Genomic DNA, 20,566 nt, shown 5'->3' with positions numbered 1-20,566 from the left:
AAGGGGAAACAGATGCGGCGCTGGGGAACGACGCACGGCAGAGAGGCCAAGGTGCTGGAGGCTGAATGCAGACGGAGATTCCTGCTCGCCTTCCTAGACGTAGAACAAACCCCCGCTTGATCACCTCATCTTTTTGGGAACATCGCTCTCTATTTTCCCACATAGAGGGACGGTCTACCCTAGCGCTTGAGAACGAGTGCGTTTAACTTTTCATGATTCAGTCCACTGATCGCACTCTTTTCCTGCCTTCCAGCCTGGTTTGACTGGCCGACGCTGCTTCTCTCCCATGGATCTATAATATTAACTGGACGGAACATCGAAAATGGCCGCCCATTCATTTCAATGCAATTTGCTCACCCAGCCATGGATCTATTATATAACTGGATACAGTGCCAAAAATGGCCGCCCATTCATTTCAATGCATTCTGCTCAGCCAGCGCATGTGCCGAAAAAATCTCTGACTTCCGGGTTTACTTCCGCATACACTGGCCCATAGAGCATGCGCAGTTGAGTCACCTCCCATGATGCTCTGGGGCCTCCCATCATGCCCCGGGGCAATGACGAGAGTATTAATGTAATATGTATTAATATAATATATTAATTAATGTATATTATTACATGTATAGTATTACATATATTATTAATGTATTAATATAATATAATTACATAATATATATTAATATAATACATCCGTGGAATGCACGGACACGGCTGTGACGTCAGCCGTGACGTCACGCCCAGAAAGAGACTTTTCTTTGACTTTTCTGGCCGTTATAAAACATTTTTGACGGATTTAAAGTCCATGACTTAAAAATATAGAATACAAAGATTAGTAATTGCCGGTGATTACAGCTGGAGGTGTCCTGTGATGCGGATGGAATTGGGCTGCAAGGACAGCAGCCTTTTTGAAAAATATATTTTTAGTTTAATGCATTGCATGCATGCGTTTATAATTCCCATATATTCTGTGGCTGTAGCCTACTAGTTGTCTGACATTTTTGGGAGATGTATATATATTTTAAAAACTTAAATAGGGGACTAGTAGCCGTCGTCTCGCTTTATATCCTCCCCCCACCTTTCCGCTACCCCCGATGCGTCCAACAAGGACGCTTACGCTGCGGCACTACTTGACGCCCAGGGCAAGTAATCACCAAATCACCATGACAACCAAACACTACACTCCCGACTCCTCTCACATAAAAACGAACCCTGCCTACTTGTTCCAAAGTACAAAAACGTAGAGGGATTACAATAATAGCCCTTGAATTGTATAAATACATTTTTCTGACTATTACTTTTGCGACCAAGTCACTGACTTTCAAGATTCTGGAACACCCTCTGGGAATTCCCTCTACGTCATAGTGACGAGGGGGATGCTGGACACGTGACAGATGCGCCGTTCGTGGGCCGTTGACTGGTATCAGGCCATTGAATGAGGCGTTTAGTCCCATAAGTAGGCTAGTGGGGGGCTAGTAGCCTGCTAGTAGTTACCAGCCATTTGTTTCAGTTATGGATAACTGAAACAAATTGTTTGAGTAGCCCAGTAATGATTTGTACGCTTGGTAAGTCTCAGCCAATCACGGGGCTGGTTGTTAGTAGGTAGGGACCCGGATGTGGTTAATGGTAATCCTCAGCTACCGTTGCTATAGAGACGACGCCAGTCCGCTTTGCTTGACAAAATCGTTTTAACTATTTATTCCAAAATTAAACAGAATGTGAATGTGAGCAAGCGTTAATTAAAAGTGATTGATAATTAAATCTGTGTCTAAAGACATCAACCTTTAGTTTCAGCTAAGCCACTGAGAGCATCATGCCAGCCAATCAGAATCCTGGAAAAAAACATCAACAAATGACACGTGTAACTTCCAGTTAAGGCTGATTTATGGTTCCGCGTTACACCAAAGCAGAGGCTACGGCGTAGGGTACGCGGAGACGCACACCGTACGGCGCGCATCGCTGCGTACCCTACGCCGTAGCCTCTGCGTCGATTTAACGCGGGACCATAATTCAGGCTTTACTTCCAAGACAGAACGAGTCTTTCGTTTGGAGTGACAGAGAAGTGGAGTTACTTTTAAGTGTGACTTTAGAATATTACATTTATTATTATTATTATTATTATTATTATTATTTATATTTATATATAACTATTTTAACATTTCTAAACACAAAAACACGAAAGTGTCCTTGATAATTCAATAATACAATAGGTTCATGTTAAGGACATCCGTTTTAATTAGTTCTCCTTCGATTATGACATGTTATTAATGCTCAGTAGGCACAGGAGGTGTGTTATGTATTGTTATGAGGCCTATTTCAATTCAATTCAATTCAATTTTATTTGTATAGCGTCTAATACAACAGATGTTGTCTCTAGACGCTTTCCAGAGATCCAGAACATGAACATAAACATAAACCCCCGAGCAATTATTACATAAACAATGGCAGGTAAAAACTCCCATAGTGGGAGAAAAACCTTAAGCCAAACAGTGGCAAGGCAAAACTCCCCTTTAGGAGGGAAGAAACCTTGAGCAGGACCAGGCTCATTAGGGGGAACCCTCCTGCGGAAGGCCAAACTGGGGGAGTCGGGGACGTCAGCAGCACACAGCAGGCAGGTGGAAGCAGCAGCGGGATGACCAGAGGGGGGGCGGGGTGTCAGCAGCATTTCGTGTCTATTTTTGAACAGTTCACTAATGCTTTGAGCTACGAGGCTGAAATTCTAGACTCTGTATCAGGAGGTGACTTTCATCCACTGTGCGGATTTTCAGATCTCTCATCCACTGTGCCGAGATCACAGTGTCAATCAATCAGCTTCCCAGCTCAAAGCGTTAGTGAATTATTCAAAAAACACACAAAAAAGGCCCGAAAAAGGCACCACACACAGTGACCTTTGGCACTTCCGAAGGTCGCATGGGTCTGGATCTCGGCACAGGGGATGAGAGTCACCTCCTGATACAGAGTCTAGAATTTCAGCCTCTAAGCTCAAAGCATTAGTGAACTATGCAAAAAAAGACACGAAATAGCCTTTGCAGGCCGAAAAGCGTGACCTTTGACACTTCCGAAGGTCACACAGATCTGAAAATCTGCACAGTGGATGAAAGTCACCTCCTGAAGACTGTGGGAATTTCCACGTGCAGCATAAGCTTTAGTACAATTATACTCACAAGGATACAGTGTAAGGCTGCATGAATAACAAAATGCCAACTTTGGAACTTTAAGACAGCAGATTCAAGAGTAGATCATGGTCACATTCATGCCCACGCTGGTAGTTTTTATTTTTATGTTTTTTGTGTGTTACTGACTATACATTTTGATAATTTTAACAGATCTTTGACACAATCCTGGGCCATGCCAGACACAGGTTCTCCTTCACCAGTCATCTGGGGCCTTATGTACAGAGAGTGCGTGGATTTTAAGGTGAATCCGTCCGTGGAATTCTTGCGTATGCAAAAACAAAATTTCAGATGTTCAAAACTGTGCGTACGTGTGTGTAGACTGATTCTTTGTGTGGCAGCACAAGATCGACTCAGGCTTTACCTGGCTTTGAAATGTAGAATTGTGCTGTTGATTAAATTTTATGTAATACAGAGGTTTGTGTATTGATTCATTTTTAATGTCATGATTGGGCCATGATGATTTGATTGGAAGGACTTTTAAATCATGTTTGTGAGACAGATCTGTACAGTAGCTTCTTTTTTGTCACAGTTTAGGGTTTTTGAGTTAGGGTTTGGATTTCTCCTGTTTTTCCTGGATTTCCTCATTTTGTACAATTTTTTTTTTAAGTCGATTTCTTGGTTTCTTAAGCTCCTGTTTGACTTCCCTTGTTCCCCTCTATCCCCGATTGTTTGGACATGTGTCTCCACAGCCCTGTCCCTATACTGTCTTGGTTTCTCTTCCTCCCTGCTCCGTCTGCCTGTCTCCTGGAAGCGTTTTTTCCTGGCTCTGTATTTGTTCCTGATGGTCTTTAGTCCTGATCTTGGATGTATGTTTGAGTTTGAGTTACTGTGATATTTCTGTATGTTCAGCTGTTGGTTTCATTAAAGGACTTGTTTTGAAACTACTGCTGCCTTATTCTCCTGCATTTGGGTCTTCCTCAACACACAGTCACGAAACTTGCAATATCACATTTGTGCCTTCATCTCCACACTTTTAAAATCTTGACCTCTTATGTTGTGTGTGAGAAAATCTTGGAAAAAGAGAAGAGAAAATGCAATTTTTATAACAACATCCTTTTGGAAGCACCCTTAAAGTAACTTAATGTTTGATAATTTATCCTCGATGGAGAGCCCACTGTGGGAGGGGGAGCAAGCTGCAGATGGCACTGATGAAACCTGAAAGGAAACTTTCATGTCATTTACCTCTTGGATATTATATTTAAGTTGTCACGCACACCTGTCTCTCAGAAGGATGCTTAGGGGACAGCAGAAAATATCTATCTCTGGGAGCGCATGAAGGGTTTGTGAACTGCTCTATTTCATTCTGCATTTCGACATTTTCATTGGGGCTTACCTACTGTATTTAATTTCACAGAAGGTTTTTATTTAACAATGAAACATTTGTCTTTGTGCTCACTTTTGTTTGCTTAAAAACATAAATGGCAGATAACAACTCTGTGGCTGGTGGTTTTACAGAACAACAGATTACCAAAGATATTATTATTGTGCAGACTTTGGTGAATGTTTTTCTTTGCATAAACATGTTGCTCATTACGACCTTTTTCAAGAAGGAGTCTTTCCACACAAGTGCACGCTATATCTTATTTGCACTGATATTGTTGTCTGACAGTTTGATATTAATCCTTACTGATATCATGCTCTTCTTGAGCTATTTTCAGTGTGCCATTCAAATCTGGATATGTGTAATCATCTCTGTACTTCTGTTTCTGTACACTCTGGTCACACCGGTTACCCTGACAGCCATGACTCTGGAGCGCTATGTGGCTATCTGCATGCCTCTGCGACATGCAGAGCTGTGCTCCAAACGCAGCACGATCCACTGCATCATCATCATTCACGGCATCAGCTCCGTTCCCACCATTGCAATTTTCTCTGTATTCTTTGCATCGGTGTCTTTAAGCGTTTACATAGAAAACAAGATTTGTTTAGGGGACGTGTTCTACGTGTACATGTGGCAGCATCATCTAAGTTCAGCACTGTGCCAGTTTTACTTCTTAATCATGTGCACCGCCATTGTTTTCTCTTATTATAAGATAATGAAAGCAGCCAAAGCTGTGTTGTGCAACTCACAGGTAGCTTGGCTGTCCAGTTATCAAGGCTAATGATAATTCTATTAAAGAATTATTAATAATTAATAAAGTTGACTATTTATCAAATTGTATTATCAAAAATGATAATTCTCGTAGGGGCACCACCGCCGGGGCCTTACTTCCGGTGGGATTCGATAACTAACAGCAGAAAATCAGTCTCATTATGATTTGAATTATCCTGCAGAACAGCAAATCTTACAGAATAACAGTGAAGGCGTGATATCCGAACACTAGGCTCTGCTTAAACAAATCAATTTGTGACCAAATCTTGCATGAAATAACACAACCACTCATAAAGAAATCAATCAGAATTTATTTACATACGGGTGTCAAAAGATGATAAACGCAACACCCAAATAAACCTGATGGCAGAAATGGCTTAAGTATCCATAAAACAATTAATTAACTAGAAAAACAACAATCAATAAAATGAAACATAAACGTTAAATGCATGGAATGAAAAAAAAAAAGAAGAAATCAAGCAATAATAACGAAGATACAGAACATCTACAGTTCAACGGGGCTCCTGTGGTCTTTTAAAGATGGACGCGCCCTCTGGGCCACGTGCAATCGGACCGGATGGCGAACGCAGCATTTAAAACGTGCCTACGGCAGAAAACAACGACTACCAAATAATCAAACATGAATGACTAGCAGAAAGTAGTGACTACAAATTAATGAAAACCGTTCTGATAATGATGCTGATGTAATCTCAGCTCTGAACACAGATTTAGCTCTGTAACACTCCCAGTTAAACTCATACACCCAGGTCTCAAAACCTCACGCCTCCTCGGGTCTCCGGGTGCCGATCAGGGGTTCCTGCCGGGTCTTTGGTCGGAGTCCGATCCCAGAGAGTCCTCCCGCCTCTCCCGCTCCTCCTCCTGACTCTGGAATCACGAGAGGACGGGGGTACAGCTGAAGCAGCCGGCGCTCCAGCCGCGGTCCGGAGGCTATCACGTCGTCTCGGGGGCGCGCGGGGCCAGTCTACTTCTTCTGAGTGCTGGTGCCCGTCGGCCTGAGCGCGTGGCCCGGGACGGGCGGCGAGATGCGTCTCGGTTCTGCGCGGGGCAGGCTGTCCACAGGTCCTTTCAGGTGAAGTTTAAGAGCAGAGAGAGAGAAGTTAGGAAAGAGGAACGGGTCTCACCCTGGGCCGGGGCCGAGCTTCGGAGCGGCTTCCCCCCCCTTTCCAGCTCCCAGGGACCGGGGACACGTGAAGCAGGACTCTGGATGAAAAGTTGAGACCGAGAGCTGATGGGGGTGGCTCCGTGCACCGCGGCTTCAACGGGCTGCAGGTCCAACGGAGCGGCCCGATGGGGCCTTACACCTCCCCCCAGCCGGGGGGAGAAAGGGAGATGGGATCTTGGCCCAGAGCCAAACGATCCAGCTCGGATGAGAGGGTGATGGGAAGAGAAGAGAAAAAGAAGCAGCGGCAGGGGTTTTGATCCTACGCGCGCTGCAGTGACGTCATCGGTGCCTCATTGCGATTGGATGCGCGCGCTTGTAGGCGCCACCCCCCCCCCGCAAGGCATGCTGGGGGTTGTAGTTCAGGCAACGGTTGCCATTTTAGGAGGCACATTTAAACCGGTTTTAGGCTTGGGGGGTTGACCATGGTTTCAAAGTTTTCTTCTGTTCAAAGGGGCAGCACCCGAGGGGGCAGCAAACCGAGGCCTGGTTTACTGGGTTTTGCTGTCCTGCTTTTGATCTGCCATGCAGCGGGGGTCGTAAATCCCCAGGGAGTCTGTTTCCCTGGCAGAAACTTTCCTTGCTGGCTTTGATCTGTTTTGACCCCCCCTCTTGGGGTCATAAACTTGCTATCTCGGGCCGGGCTGAGATGACCAGACGTTGGCAGCAGGGTTCATAAAACTGACTATAGCTTTCGGCCTTTACTGTTCTGAAAATGTTCACCCAATCATGAATACATAATCATTTATAAATTCAGAGTTCAGATGGGCATATGGGCGGGCACAACATCCCCCCTTCGAATCGACGACCGGAATGCAGGGTCTGGTTGTCGAATCTAACAACGGTGCAACAGTCCATGTGGTCATAAACTCTGGTTGGGGGCGTGAGGCTAGCCTGGTTAGTCCACTAGGCGAGTTATGCACAAAAATATGAAAAGAAAAACATATTCAAAGCAATAACACAATTCATTTACATAACACAGTGACGTCACTCTTACAGTGCGGTAAACGAAAGATAAAAGGAGAGGTTAGTTAGGTTTCAGTATGTACACTGTACCTAAAATCCAAAGCTAACAATTTAACCACTCTTTGATTAATTGCTAGGCGACCAAAAACACACATTAACTTATGTTTGGCTGTGGAAGCCTGAAAGTTGTGTGTAGGCGTGAATTTTTTTTTTAACGCCCCAAAGTATCCTACCCCCCTTTCAGGTGTGGAGCGGGCTTCCACTTCTGGGTCAGAAAAATTGTGAGGGGGCCGCTGCATACAAGGTAATGCAGCTGTTCAGTGTTCTTTTGCTAAAAAAAAAAAAAGGTCAAACATGGGACCCCCCTCGCTCTGAGGTACGGCGTCTGCGCCTTGGTTGTTAATCGTGATCTGTTCTCCTCTGGTTTACTTTAAGAAGACGCTGAGCTGCTTCTTCAGCGTCAGTAACAGTGAAAACTGGGAAGGGCCGCAGCTCCTTTCGGGTAATTAATTTTTGGCTTACTCATGGTGGCGTCTGACCAGGGGGCTCAGGGGATGAGATGACCGGGCTCACCACTTTTGGGTCCAGCCTAAGAACAGACTTGCCTGTCGGTCGATCTCCATCAGCCTGCATGTCCACCTCTGCTGGTTCTCCGTCCACTGCGATGAGCTCTCTGCCATTAATAACCACACCTCAGCTCACGGTCCAGGCCCCAGCGCTTCGCTTGGGATTCTGGCAAGAGATTACACTTATTAACGAAGTCAGCTCACGTTATCACCCAGATTAGAAGAAATTAAACCGATAACAAACCCTGAGAGACTGGGGTATTGGTTATAACCTTAGAAGCAAGACCCAACTGAAAGGAATTAATAAAGTGAATTAAAAGGGAGGAATCTTTAAATAACTTTAAATTAAAGATTCAACTTAAAACACAGTAGAGATTAATCTGAGAAGATTAATAACTCACATGGGGTAATCAGCAAAAGTTCAATTAATAGAATTAAAGAACTTAAGTCAACCATCACCTTCAGTTAAGTATGGTTGCAAAAGGGGATTAATCAGAGATTAATAAAATAGTGATCCCTCAATAAAAGTTCAGATTAATAAAAATCAGGAATTTACAGCGAGCCAACCATTAGTTTCCATGGAACCTGGTTGCAAGAGGAAATTACTCAAACAGATTCACAAACATTGAGTGATAGAAAAAGTTCAGGTTAATAAAATTAACAGAACTTAAAGCAAACCCAACCATTACCTTCAGTGAAGCAAGGTTGCAGAGGAAATCAATCACAAGATTAATAATCGTGTGATGAAAAATAAAAGTTCAAATTAATAAAATTAAAGAACTTAACAAAGCAACCAACCCTTAGTGAGGCGAGGTTGCCATTCACAGGTTTTAAAATAACCGTAGGAATCAGATAATGAGGGGGGAAGAAAAATAAAAATATTTTCTTTCCCGATCAAAATTAATGTTCTGTTATTTCATACAACTTGGTCACAAATATCGTTATTAGAGAGCCTCACGCTGGGGCGCCATTTATGTTGTGCAACTCACAGGTAGCTTGGCTGTCCAGTTATCAAGGCTAATGATAATTCTATTAAAGAATTATTAATAATTAATAAAGTTGACTATTTATCAAATTGTATTATCAAAAATGATAATTCTCGTAGGGGCACCACCGCCGGGGCCTTACTTCCGGTGGGATTCGATAACTAACAGCAGAAAATCAGTCTCATTATGATTTGAATTATCCTGCAGAACAGCAAATCTTACAGAATAACAGTGAAGGCGTGATATCCGAACACTAGGCTCTGCTTAAACAAATCAATTTGTGACCAAATCTTGCATGAAATAACACAACCACTCATAAAGAAATCAATCAGAATTTATTTACATACGGGTGTCAAAAGATGATAAACGCAACACCCAAATAAACCTGATGGCAGAAATGGCTTAAGTATCCATAAAACAATTAATTAACTAGAAAAACAACAATCAATAAAATGAAACATAAACGTTAAATGCATGGAATGAAAAAAAAAAAGAAGAAATCAAGCAATAATAACGAAGATACAGAACATCTACAGTTCAACGGGGCTCCTGTGGTCTTTTAAAGATGGACGCGCCCTCTGGGCCACGTGCAATCGGACCGGATGGCGAACGCAGCATTTAAAACGTGCCTACGGCAGAAAACAACGACTACCAAATAATCAAACATGAATGACTAGCAGAAAGTAGTGACTACAAATTAATGAAAACCGTTCTGATAATGATGCTGATGTAATCTCAGCTCTGAACACAGATTTAGCTCTGTAACACTCCCAGTTAAACTCATACACCCAGGTCTCAAAACCTCACGCCTCCTCGGGTCTCCGGGTGCCGATCAGGGGTTCCTGCCGGGTCTTTGGTCGGAGTCCGATCCCAGAGAGTCCTCCCGCCTCTCCCGCTCCTCCTCCTGACTCTGGAATCACGAGAGGACGGGGGTACAGCTGAAGCAGCCGGCGCTCCAGCCGCGGTCCGGAGGCTATCACGTCGTCTCGGGGGCGCGCGGGGCCAGTCTACTTCTTCTGAGTGCTGGTGCCCGTCGGCCTGAGCGCGTGGCCCGGGACGGGCGGCGAGATGCGTCTCGGTTCTGCGCGGGGCAGGCTGTCCACAGGTCCTTTCAGGTGAAGTTTAAGAGCAGAGAGAGAGAAGTTAGGAAAGAGGAACGGGTCTCACCCTGGGCCGGGGCCGAGCTTCGGAGCGGCTTCCCCCCCCTTTCCAGCTCCCAGGGACCGGGGACACGTGAAGCAGGACTCTGGATGAAAAGTTGAGACCGAGAGCTGATGGGGGTGGCTCCGTGCACCGCGGCTTCAACGGGCTGCAGGTCCAACGGAGCGGCCCGATGGGGCCTTACACCTCCCCCCAGCCGGGGGGAGAAAGGGAGATGGGATCTTGGCCCAGAGCCAAACGATCCAGCTCGGATGAGAGGGTGATGGGAAGAGAAGAGAAAAAGAAGCAGCGGCAGGGGTTTTGATCCTACGCGCGCTGCAGTGACGTCATCGGTGCCTCATTGCGATTGGATGCGCGCGCTTGTAGGCGCCACCCCCCCCCCGCAAGGCATGCTGGGGGTTGTAGTTCAGGCAACGGTTGCCATTTTAGGAGGCACATTTAAACCGGTTTTAGGCTTGGGGGGTTGACCATGGTTTCAAAGTTTTCTTCTGTTCAAAGGGGCAGCACCCGAGGGGGCAGCAAACCGAGGCCTGGTTTACTGGGTTTTGCTGTCCTGCTTTTGATCTGCCATGCAGCGGGGGTCGTAAATCCCCAGGGAGTCTGTTTCCCTGGCAGAAACTTTCCTTGCTGGCTTTGATCTGTTTTGACCCCCCCTCTTGGGGTCATAAACTTGCTATCTCGGGCCGGGCTGAGATGACCAGACGTTGGCAGCAGGGTTCATAAAACTGACTATAGCTTTCGGCCTTTACTGTTCTGAAAATGTTCACCCAATCATGAATACATAATCATTTATAAATTCAGAGTTCAGATGGGCATATGGGCGGGCACAACAGCTGCATCAGAAAGGAACAACGAGTCCATAAAGAAAGGGCTCAGGACTGTGATTCTTCATGCTTTCCAGCTGCTGCTCTGCCTCTTTCAGCTCTGGTCCCCCATAATAGACAATGCATTGCTTCAAATTGATTATAACGTTTCTGTAAGTGTGGGATACATTAACTATGTAATGTTTTATCTTGCTCCAAGATGTCTCAATCCTCTCATTTATGGCCTCAAGGATGAAATATTTCTTCTTGCACTGAAAAGCTATTTTGGATGTAGCTTTTTTAAAAGAAAGATTGCTTTTACTAATGCGAGAAATATATCTTGAGTTTCATTACATAACACAAATGAACAAACGATGCCAGCTAGCCTCTAGTCAAAAGTCTATGCCAGTAGTTCCACATATGTATGTTTATTGCTTTATATAAATTTACCTCATGTGGTGCAGAAACATTTACCCTCCATCAAGTTTTCACAAATGCAAAATCTAGCTTTGAAGACCAAAACTGTTTTTAGAACCAGGCTGTAAATTTGGCCTAAATCCAGAGGTTAGAGTGTTGGCGCTTGAACACAACATGAAACCTCATGGTCACATAGCTGAAATGAAAAATGACCACATGGACAGTTCAGATGTAGTTTAGGATGACTGTGAAGAACTTGATAAAGAACAAATGTCTTCAGTGAAACTGTATAAACCTTATCAGATGTTTCTTTGTGATGGGTTTTAATGCTAGTTTTGGTGAAGCAGCACCGCTGTGAAGTGCATACACTCTAAATCAACATTTGCATTATATATCTTTTTTTCAAGAGGCTTCTAAACTACATTACCCAGCATTACCATAAGCCAAGCTGTGGTACTACAAATAGCATGTGGCACACCTCTTTTTATCACCTATTCTATTTCATGTTATAATGTCTGTCTATATTTTCAATGTCATTATTAGTGAATGTTATTGAATATAGAACATTTTGAATATAGAACTCTATTGTAGGAATTACGAAGGAGTGCAATGAGAATAATTCCTTTTGAAAACACTAGTGTGTGTTGTTTATTGTCATTCTGTTGAGCTCCAAGAAAAGACTAACAAAAAGGCCCTATCACTAAAACAAAAGTAAACAATGTCCCAACATTCGCCGATGTAAAAGCACAGTGCTCGAGTTTAACAGATAAACTCAGATTCAGATTCAGATTTCTTTATTGTCATTGCAGCATTGAAACAACGAATGTAACGTGCAGGCCTTTCAGTACTGACATATAAAAACATAACTCTAAAGTATTTATGCAGAAGTGCTTTGGTTTAGTTTTTAAAATTTTAAATGTCCTTAATTTCAACCAACCCGTTTCCTGTGTATGTCTTTACCACAAACTCATGACAGAACCTCCACATGCTCACACATGTTCATGTTTTGCTTTTGGTTTCTGATATTGTGATGTTAAACTAATATATTATTAATATTAACATTTAGTTTTCCTAAAATGAATGACTATTGAAACATCATTGTTTCTTGATCATTATTTAAAAAAATGTAAGAATTTGTGTGTTATGTTACCTCAGATAATGACATTAACATTCATGTTAAGAAATAAAATCGACTGTTGCTTGAACCATCTTATCAATGGTTGTTTATCTTTTATTTATTTGTATTTTTTTAAATGATGATCTTACTCAAGTACCTAATTTTTGTAATGAATTTGTCAGGGACAGTTAACATCTTTCTGTTTTGTATTGATTTCGTTGACATTTATTTTCTAATGCCATTAGATTAACATGGATATAGAAAGCTTGCTCTTTTTGTTTGTGAAGATGATCATCAGGGAAATGTCATAGTGGAAAATGGTCAGGAATATAGAGCCATAACAAACATATTAAAACAAATACTCATGCTTCTGATTTTTACCACGTTTATTTTTTTCTTTTTTCTTGTTTTTACGTGAACAGTGAAAAGCAGTAATACATAGTTATACAGAACAGTTTTATAAAAACAAAATGTATTTTTTTTACAGCTTTTTTACATCAACCTACACTGTTGCTATAATGTTGAAATAGTTTTGTTTTCAGAAACTTTCCTGTTTTCTAATCCTCTCTTTATTTGCAATCATTTCATGAGAAGATGCAAAAACAAATATTTTATTTCAACTTCTTAGGCAACCGTGTATATTGTGACCATAACAATGTAAAAATGTTACGGTATAACATATTCAAAGGATACCTTAGTTCAATTTGCTGATATCGAGGAAAAAAAAAAGAAAAAGTATATATACACTGTAAATAAGTCCAAAGTGCTATTTGTTTTTGAGATTAGGCTCTAGACACCATTGTTGACAGTTTTCCGACAGGGAAGAGAGCCAAACATGGAGCAAAGGGCTACAGACCGGACTTGAAGCCGAGCCAGCAGCACAAGCACTGCGGCCTCTGTACCGGTCAAGCTACCCAGCGCTCTAATGTTAATTTCAAAATAAGACTTGCTTCTCATTAGATTAATGCAGATCTTAATTTATGGATCATTAGCTGTTTTGCATTATTTATTGACAATTATTTTAGTCCTCTCGTAGATAAGCCTCATGCATCTCATGCTCTTCACTGTTTGCTCGGAAAGCAGCATACTCTGCCATCCTCTGGATCTCTTCTACTTTAGTCTCGGCCAGTTTCTTATCAGCCTCTGCTGACAGTTTCCGTGCCTCCTCCAGTTGCGATTGGGCCATCTGAATGTTTGCTCTGGCCGAGATGGACGCTTTCTGAGCCCCTGCAAACACAGAGATGCATGCACACACTGTCAAATTCCTGAGAAATGAATCAAGTAAATCTTCCAAATTTAGTTAAATGGCAACATTCAGCAAGTCGAAGTAAACTAATTGAGCCACATATTGCACCCACCTGAGCTGTAAGCTGCATCAGCTGCCATTTTACACAGGTTGACAGCATTGTTCCATGTGGATTCGTAACATTTGCATTGGTTCAGTCTCTCAGCAGCCTGACAGAGCACAAACACGGGACAAAAACACAGTATTATAAATGCAGGTTTGGTTGGGTTTTACATGAAACAGAAGAAAAATGTCAGAAGATCGATGCCTGAAGTAATTTCAACAATGACTCTCAACAACTTTTCTGAAAGCACACCAACCTCTGCGCGCCAGCTTCTAATTGCCTGCTGGAGGGACTCCTCCTCTGCTAGATTCACTCTCCCCAATGAGGCCAAATATTGTCTTTGGAAAGCGATGCGTGAGTGCACGGCCTGTTGACAAACAGGAAGAAGGCAGAAAAATCAGGACAGTGCAGAAAACCAGAAAGTCTTTTCCCTCTACACACTCAGCACAGATTTCTCAATTTAGCAGTATGTATTACTTAGCCATTTAAACTCATGAATTTAAAATGGTCATATATGCCAAAATGTTTCACATAAGCAGAAGCTTACCTTTGAGTAATCTGCAAGGGCATCAGTGAGAGCAGAGGTGGCCTGCGTGAGGAAAGTGCCAGAACTTTCTGTCACCAGCGAGGCGGCCCTCTTGATCAGTGAGCTATGTGAGAGGTTTTCCACTTGCTTTAAAAAAGACAAAAGGGGAGAGCAGCTGTTATTTAACTCCTTGGAACAAGGTGTCTAGGAGATGCAACATTGGTGCAGTTAGTTTTATATCAGAGGTCTGGTGCACTCTGTTAGATGATCTGAGTTAAGAGCTAAGAGACTCACCCAAATCCCCTGGCCAACACTTAAAGACGCGGAGCTGGTCTGTGTTGGATTTGTCTGATCCCCAGCCTTCTGGACTCCAAGCCTCCTCATCTCAGAACTGCTGCAGAAAAATGACAAGTAGTTAGAACTACAGTTTCAAACTCATGAATAAGCAATGATTGAATTCAATGATGAACTATATTTTTTACAAGTAAACTTCATATCAATGCTTTCCATTCATAACTAACCTCAGGAAGCGGATGCAGGCTCCTTCTCTCCTTTGCAGCAGTGAAATATCTGTCTGGTTTCGCAGAAGTCCTCCAACAGCACATCTTGCACACCTCGAACACTGACGAACAGCTTGCATTTTGAAAATTAATCAGTTCCGGTGCACTGACGGACCTATTTAAAAAATGCGTGAAAGTATCTTCTAACTGCAGGTTTTTCTAGTTGAAAATGAATTTCAATGATGATTTCAATGGTTCTATGAAATAAAAGGAAGAAATCTTGCTTGAAGCCAGAAAGCTTGGATTCTGCTCAGTGAGTGCTAACTGTTTCGTCCTGTGGGTATTTGTAAGGAGGCAGCCCCCATTCGTTACGTAAGCGGCATTGATCTGTTTATTGTGCCTGCGAATGTGCGTATTACCCTTATCTGCAAAGTTCCACTGATAAGTGCAGCCAAGAGAGCCGGACAGTTGTAGTTTGACCAACTCTTTGCGTGCGTGTGCATGTCTGTGCTGGGGAGGGGTTTCTGAGAAAGCAAAAGAAACATGAATAAGAAAAAGGAAAAAAATGGATGTGCTTTAACAGGGTAAGGCTTATTATATGCAACCAGCATATATATTTCAAACCTACATTTTGCACCTGCGAAACTGCAAACTCTAGTCTTAATTGTTCACAGTGACTTCTAAAACACTGCTGACCAGCTGACAGCTTTAGAGCTGTTAAAAGTCTGATAAAGAGCCCTAAAAAATATCACACTTTTTGGAGGCCCAAAAAAGTTGGAAAATTTCAAATACATTCAAATTAACATTGTATCATATTTTAATTCTTTGTGTTGAATCGGCAAAGCATCGGTGGTTCAATTCCCACCGGGGTACGCTGCGCTGAATGCTAAGTTCCCCCATGACTTCAGCGCCCACACCCTGGGTGGGGTTGGCGAAAGGGCCTTTCGCCAACCCCACAGTTTGCATGTTCTCCCCGTGTTCCCTTGGGTAGCTAATGTGAGCTGCCCTCACAAAAACATGCAGCAGTCCTGGGCTATACAGTACAAGGCCCCTCTGGCCAGCCGGGGCGCCAGATGGGGTGGGGAGGATCTGGCCGGAATAACGTCATCCTTCCATGCGCTACGTCCAGCTGGAGAAGCCCCACCCTGTCTGGTGAAAAGAAGCGGCCTGCTCACTCCTCAGGATAAGGAGGAGACCTGACCTCAGTTAGGCCCTCCTGGGGTTGGTAGAGAGGAGCAATGCCCAGGAAATGGGTAAAAAAATCAGGTATAAAAACTTAAAAAAAAAAAAGAAAAAAAAGAAAAATATCTTTATCAATAGGTCAGGAAAAATGTCCTTCTTTAGAATTCTTTAATCTATCAAAAAAGTCTTAATAGTCATCTAATTTTCTTTTGACAGGCATTATTAACTTTTATAAGGATATGCTTTTGCAATGTAATAAATCCATATTCCTATTCTTTATTCATATTCTTATTGAACATGCTGTACATTTATATTATTTTTCTTTTTTTGGATGAAAATAGCTTTTTTTTAATCAGCTCTATTCTGTTTCCTTTAATATTTCACCAAAGCTTGTGTTTTTGGCATAAATATTAATTCTGATAGCCCAAAAATAAGTAGAGTTTGGGTGGGTTAGAGAGTGTTTTTGGTAGATTTTGGTGACCTTTGTGAACTCTGTGAACTTTTCCATTGACGCAAAACTTACGCAAACAGCTGACGGAAAGCAGTGAGCTGTTCCCAACAGCGTCACTTGTTTGTCAAACAAATAAAAAAATATTCACTTTGCCCAACTGAGCTCAGAAGCTTGATGTTAATCATCAGCCCATCTGTTAAAGGCTTTGTCAACATTTTCTTTTAAATGGTGCAGGAGATAGAGAAACATGCACAATTATTTCAATACAATGCAGCACTACTATTTAGTTAAAAACAGACACTTTTAATAGATTGCATCATCTTTACCTCTAAAAACCATGCCTGCAAATGTCCACTGTGATCTCTGACCTGAGTGTTGTGTAAGAGTGTGACACTGGAACATTGTCAAAAAAGATTATGTGGTACACCAAATGTACCACCTGTTTTGTGATGCATCAGGGATTTCAAGGTGTTTGTTTAGATTTTTCACAAAACCAAACGTCTGCAAACATCCAAACAGCTGTAAAGGCCAAACCTGAAAATCCTGGTTGGAGCTCTCGCAGAAATGAATATATCACACATTGTTTTCTAAAGTCAGCTTTTTCCTGCAGTCAAGTCTTAAATATTTGAGTCCCTAGTACCGACAAAAAAGTAAGACACAAAACCACTTCAGTTGACTAATCATTGGTTCAATTTGTTTGACATACCTTTCAAACAGCACTGTGTAGAGGGCATTGTTCATTTGGTGTCACTTGTTGTATTAATTTAGGAATGAAGACGGAAATTTGTCGACTAAGCTCCATTACCCCACAGTGATGAATTTACTGCAACTCTAAAGACATCTTGAGTCTTACAAACTCCCTCTAAAGTCTCCACACTGAATGCCATGAATTATGAAACTAAAGCTAAAATGCTGACACTACTTAATTGCTTTGCTCATTGGTTCTCAAAGTGCATTGTATGAAGCAAAGTTGGAACCACTGACCCAGTGTTCTTGAAAGAGCCCACTCAGCACAGTCGATACAGTTCCAGCAATCAATATGACAACCCCCATTTCTTGCCAGAATAGGCTCCACTGTTCAATCGCATTCCTAAAAGGTCAAAGACTGACCAGCCTTGTAAATTTAACCACTTCAGACTTCTTCAGCAGATTCAGATGCACGTGGACTCTATCGGTACTACACAAATGGTTTCCTACATAGAGCAAACTGGAGAGGTTTTCTTTGGGATTGGGCTCTTTTTGATAGTGTGGGCTAAAAAAAATGTTTAAATGGATTTGAAATTATAGATATGTGATTATACAGCATGAACTATTATAACAAGCAATAATTTATAGTTACCAGTAATTCTTCAAGTTTTGACACAAAGGAAGTGATGAGGCAACCAACAATAAACAAAATGTTTCTGTTTGTTCAGGAGTGTATAGATTAGACTGGAACAATTAAAAAGGTCTCAGGAGTTCACATTTACCTTTTTCCAGAGGGATGGGTGCATCCGGGTAAGGCGATACGGTGATGCAATCATCAGGATTTACGAGTCTGTTTCGGTGTGACTGTTTCAGTTCAATCAATCAATCAATCAAATTTTATTTATATAGCACCTTTCATCCAGATACATGAAATACAAAGTGCTTTGACATTTTGACTGAAAAATAAGCGTAATAAACAAAAAAATAAAAACTGGGAGACCAAAAAAATAAAAACTGGGAGACCAATGCACACTGACATACAATATAGTTAATTAAAATGAAAAAAAAAAAGATAAAAGTTCAAGGATTAAGGCTAAAAAATAATCAGTCCACAACAATAAAATATAATTTTTTTTTAGTTTGGAAAGCGGTTTGGCAATGTTGTACACCAGAAAAAAAATGTAATATCGAGATTAAGGGGAAATATGCTGAGCTGTTACTCAGATATTTATATAAATCATTAGTGTTATGGAGGAATGTAACTTCCCTCATGGGTCATAAGTTACATTTTCTACATGTACGATACCAGGTAGAAGTTTGAATATGTCTTTTTGACCTGTATTAATTACTTAATTCAGCCTTCAACTTCTTTGTAATGTGTCTACTAAATCCCACTATCAGTGTAACAACCCAGCACTTTCTGCATTTACAATAAAACTTTTAGGATTACATAAAACATATATCCTCCCTTTGGAATGCCCTATAGAAAACAATTTTTTAAAGGAAAATTACTGCACCAGGTCTTACTGAGTCATAGTTTTGTATTAACGTTCCTAATAAACTGTGTCAGCAGTGGTTGTAAAGTTACAAGAAATGAATGATGATGGATATGTAAAGTAATATCAAATGAATATGCTCCAGTAATGAGATGTCCAGGTCGCTCTGTGGTGTACTTTAACAAACCCATTAACTACAGCATATTAAACCTGTTCTTATTTGCTTTACATTGCTTTACATTGCTTTACATGAACATACAGGAGGCCCATGAGGTTGCTATTGTCAGCCTGAAGTCATGAAAATCCCTGCGACAGAATAATAAACACAGAATATCCTCTTTTTTGATTATTATTATTATTATTATCAATGGTCAATTGCAACTCTTATAAAAATAAGTAAATAAAGTTTTCACACCCTCTTCCTCCCCTCTGAAATCTGTTGCTGATGACGATAACATTAGACCTCTGGGGGAATCAGGTCGGAGTAAACACAGTGAAATGTGGTCAGATGAGTCAGATAAAAAGGAAATTCATTCCTGAAAGGTTCCTCACAGAGGACATGCTTCTAGGATGTTAAAAATATATCTGCCCTTTCACAGGTGAGGAAAAAAATCAATGTTCTAACTGTACTAACTGCTTTTGTGTGTTCATCTTGTATGTGTGTGTAAATTCATATTTAAGTTGTGTTTTTCTTAAACAGGTGCGCTCCAGTTCAGAAATTAAAAAAATGCTAAACCTGTCTGAGCTCCCTGTCAATGCAACATCTCCAAACAGCCTGTCTGTGATCATCAAGGTGTGTGTGGTGATCCCCTTCTTCTGCATCTACCTCTGCTGCATCGCGGTAATGCTGCAGATCTTCGCCTCGCACAGGCAGTTCATGGACACTTCACGTTACATCCTGTTTGCACACATGCTGATCAACGATACCCTGCAGATCCTGTCATCTGTGCTGCTCTTTCTCTGCGTGATGGGTGACATTAGATTCCCCATTGTGTACTGTGTCCCCCTACTGATTGTTTCCACTGCCACTTTCCAAAATACAACCTTGATCCTGGCCACAATGTCACTGGAGCGTTATGTTGCCATCCTGTATCCCCTGCAGTGCCCGACCGCCTGGCGCTCAGACCGTATTTGGATAATTATCATGTCTCTGTGGTTCATCAGCTTCATTTTCCCCATCATTGAGTATCCAATTGGGAAACAAAACCCTGCCGTGGATGTCCTCACTACTCCTTTGGTTTGCAAAACTGCTGTTGTCCACTCATCCCCGATCCAGGCCCTGGTCAGAGCTGCTGTGAATATGCTCTTTTTTGCAGTGGTGGGAGTCATCATCCTCTTCACGTATGTGAGGATCCTGCTGGAAACCAGGAAGCTGCGGCAGGACAGACAGTCTGTGAGAAAAGCCATGCGCACGGTGCTTCTCCACGGCTTTCAGCTGCTGCTGTGCATGTTGGCCTTCACTCACCCCTTCACTGAAAGTTTCATGGATGAGCACATAAAATGGCTACCTTCAGACATAGCATTTTTTAACTACTTCTGTTTCATCCTTGTCCCACGCGTCCTCAGCCCGCTCATCTACGGCTTCAGAGACCAGAGTCTCAGAGGCCAGATTGGAAAAAACCTCACCTGTTGCTCAATAAAAGTCAAACCATATGTTGCCTGGTGATTACGCTTTTACTGAACCATTATCTGCAAGTGTCAAAAGATAACTCAAGGTGTTCAGGTCTCAAAAATAGATTAACTCAAATCTTCTGGTTATGCTGAATTCATGATCTTACATGTCTCAGAGGTGTGGCAGGAGGTTAAAAAATGTGAAAAACACTAACTGCCAGCAAGTTTTCTTTTCTATTAACAACCTCACCAGATATGTTTGCCTCTTAATTGAAGAAATACATATTTAAAAGGTGCAGAACG

At 41.9% G+C, this 20,566-nt stretch overlaps 3 protein-coding genes across 4 annotated transcripts; 2 read left to right on the top strand and 1 right to left on the bottom strand.

The window, feature by feature from the left end:
* The first annotated feature begins 4,591 nt into the window (after window positions 1-4,591).
* On the top strand, window positions 4,592-13,421 carry LOC133442549 (odorant receptor 131-2-like). The gene is made up of 4 exons (XM_061720557.1): window positions 4,592-5,229; window positions 6,807-6,817; window positions 10,967-11,218; window positions 13,282-13,421. The coding sequence occupies exons 1-4, from the start codon at window positions 4,592-4,594 to the stop codon at window positions 13,419-13,421; spliced, it is 1,041 nt and encodes a 346-aa protein (XP_061576541.1).
* On the bottom strand, window positions 13,114-15,149 carry LOC133442419 (diablo IAP-binding mitochondrial protein-like). Of its 2 annotated transcripts, none has more exons than XM_061720409.1 (6): window positions 14,858-15,149; window positions 14,631-14,730; window positions 14,358-14,483; window positions 14,067-14,177; window positions 13,820-13,916; window positions 13,114-13,688 (listed from the first exon to the last, which is right to left on the bottom strand). In XM_061720409.1, exons 1-6 carry the CDS (start codon window positions 14,974-14,976, stop codon window positions 13,483-13,485), a joined length of 759 nt encoding a protein of 252 aa, XP_061576393.1. In that variant the 5' UTR covers window positions 14,977-15,149; the 3' UTR covers window positions 13,114-13,482. The 2 variants fall into 2 exon arrangements, with proteins under 2 accessions (XP_061576393.1, XP_061576394.1); XM_061720410.1 differs by having other exon boundaries at window positions 14,631-14,727.
* A 4,230-nt stretch (window positions 15,150-19,379) lies between these two features.
* Window positions 19,380-20,318, top strand: or95a1 (odorant receptor, family 95, subfamily A, member 1). Its single transcript, XM_061720556.1, has one exon. It carries the CDS (start codon window positions 19,380-19,382, stop codon window positions 20,316-20,318), a length of 939 nt encoding a protein of 312 aa, XP_061576540.1.
* The last annotated feature ends 248 nt before the right edge of the window (window positions 20,319-20,566 follow it).

Source organism: Cololabis saira, chromosome 4 (assembly GCF_033807715.1).
Source record: "Cololabis saira isolate AMF1-May2022 chromosome 4, fColSai1.1, whole genome shotgun sequence".
Taxonomy (NCBI): Eukaryota; Metazoa; Chordata; class Actinopteri; order Beloniformes; family Belonidae; genus Cololabis; species Cololabis saira.
This window is presented reverse-complemented; position numbering and strand designations above follow the sequence as displayed.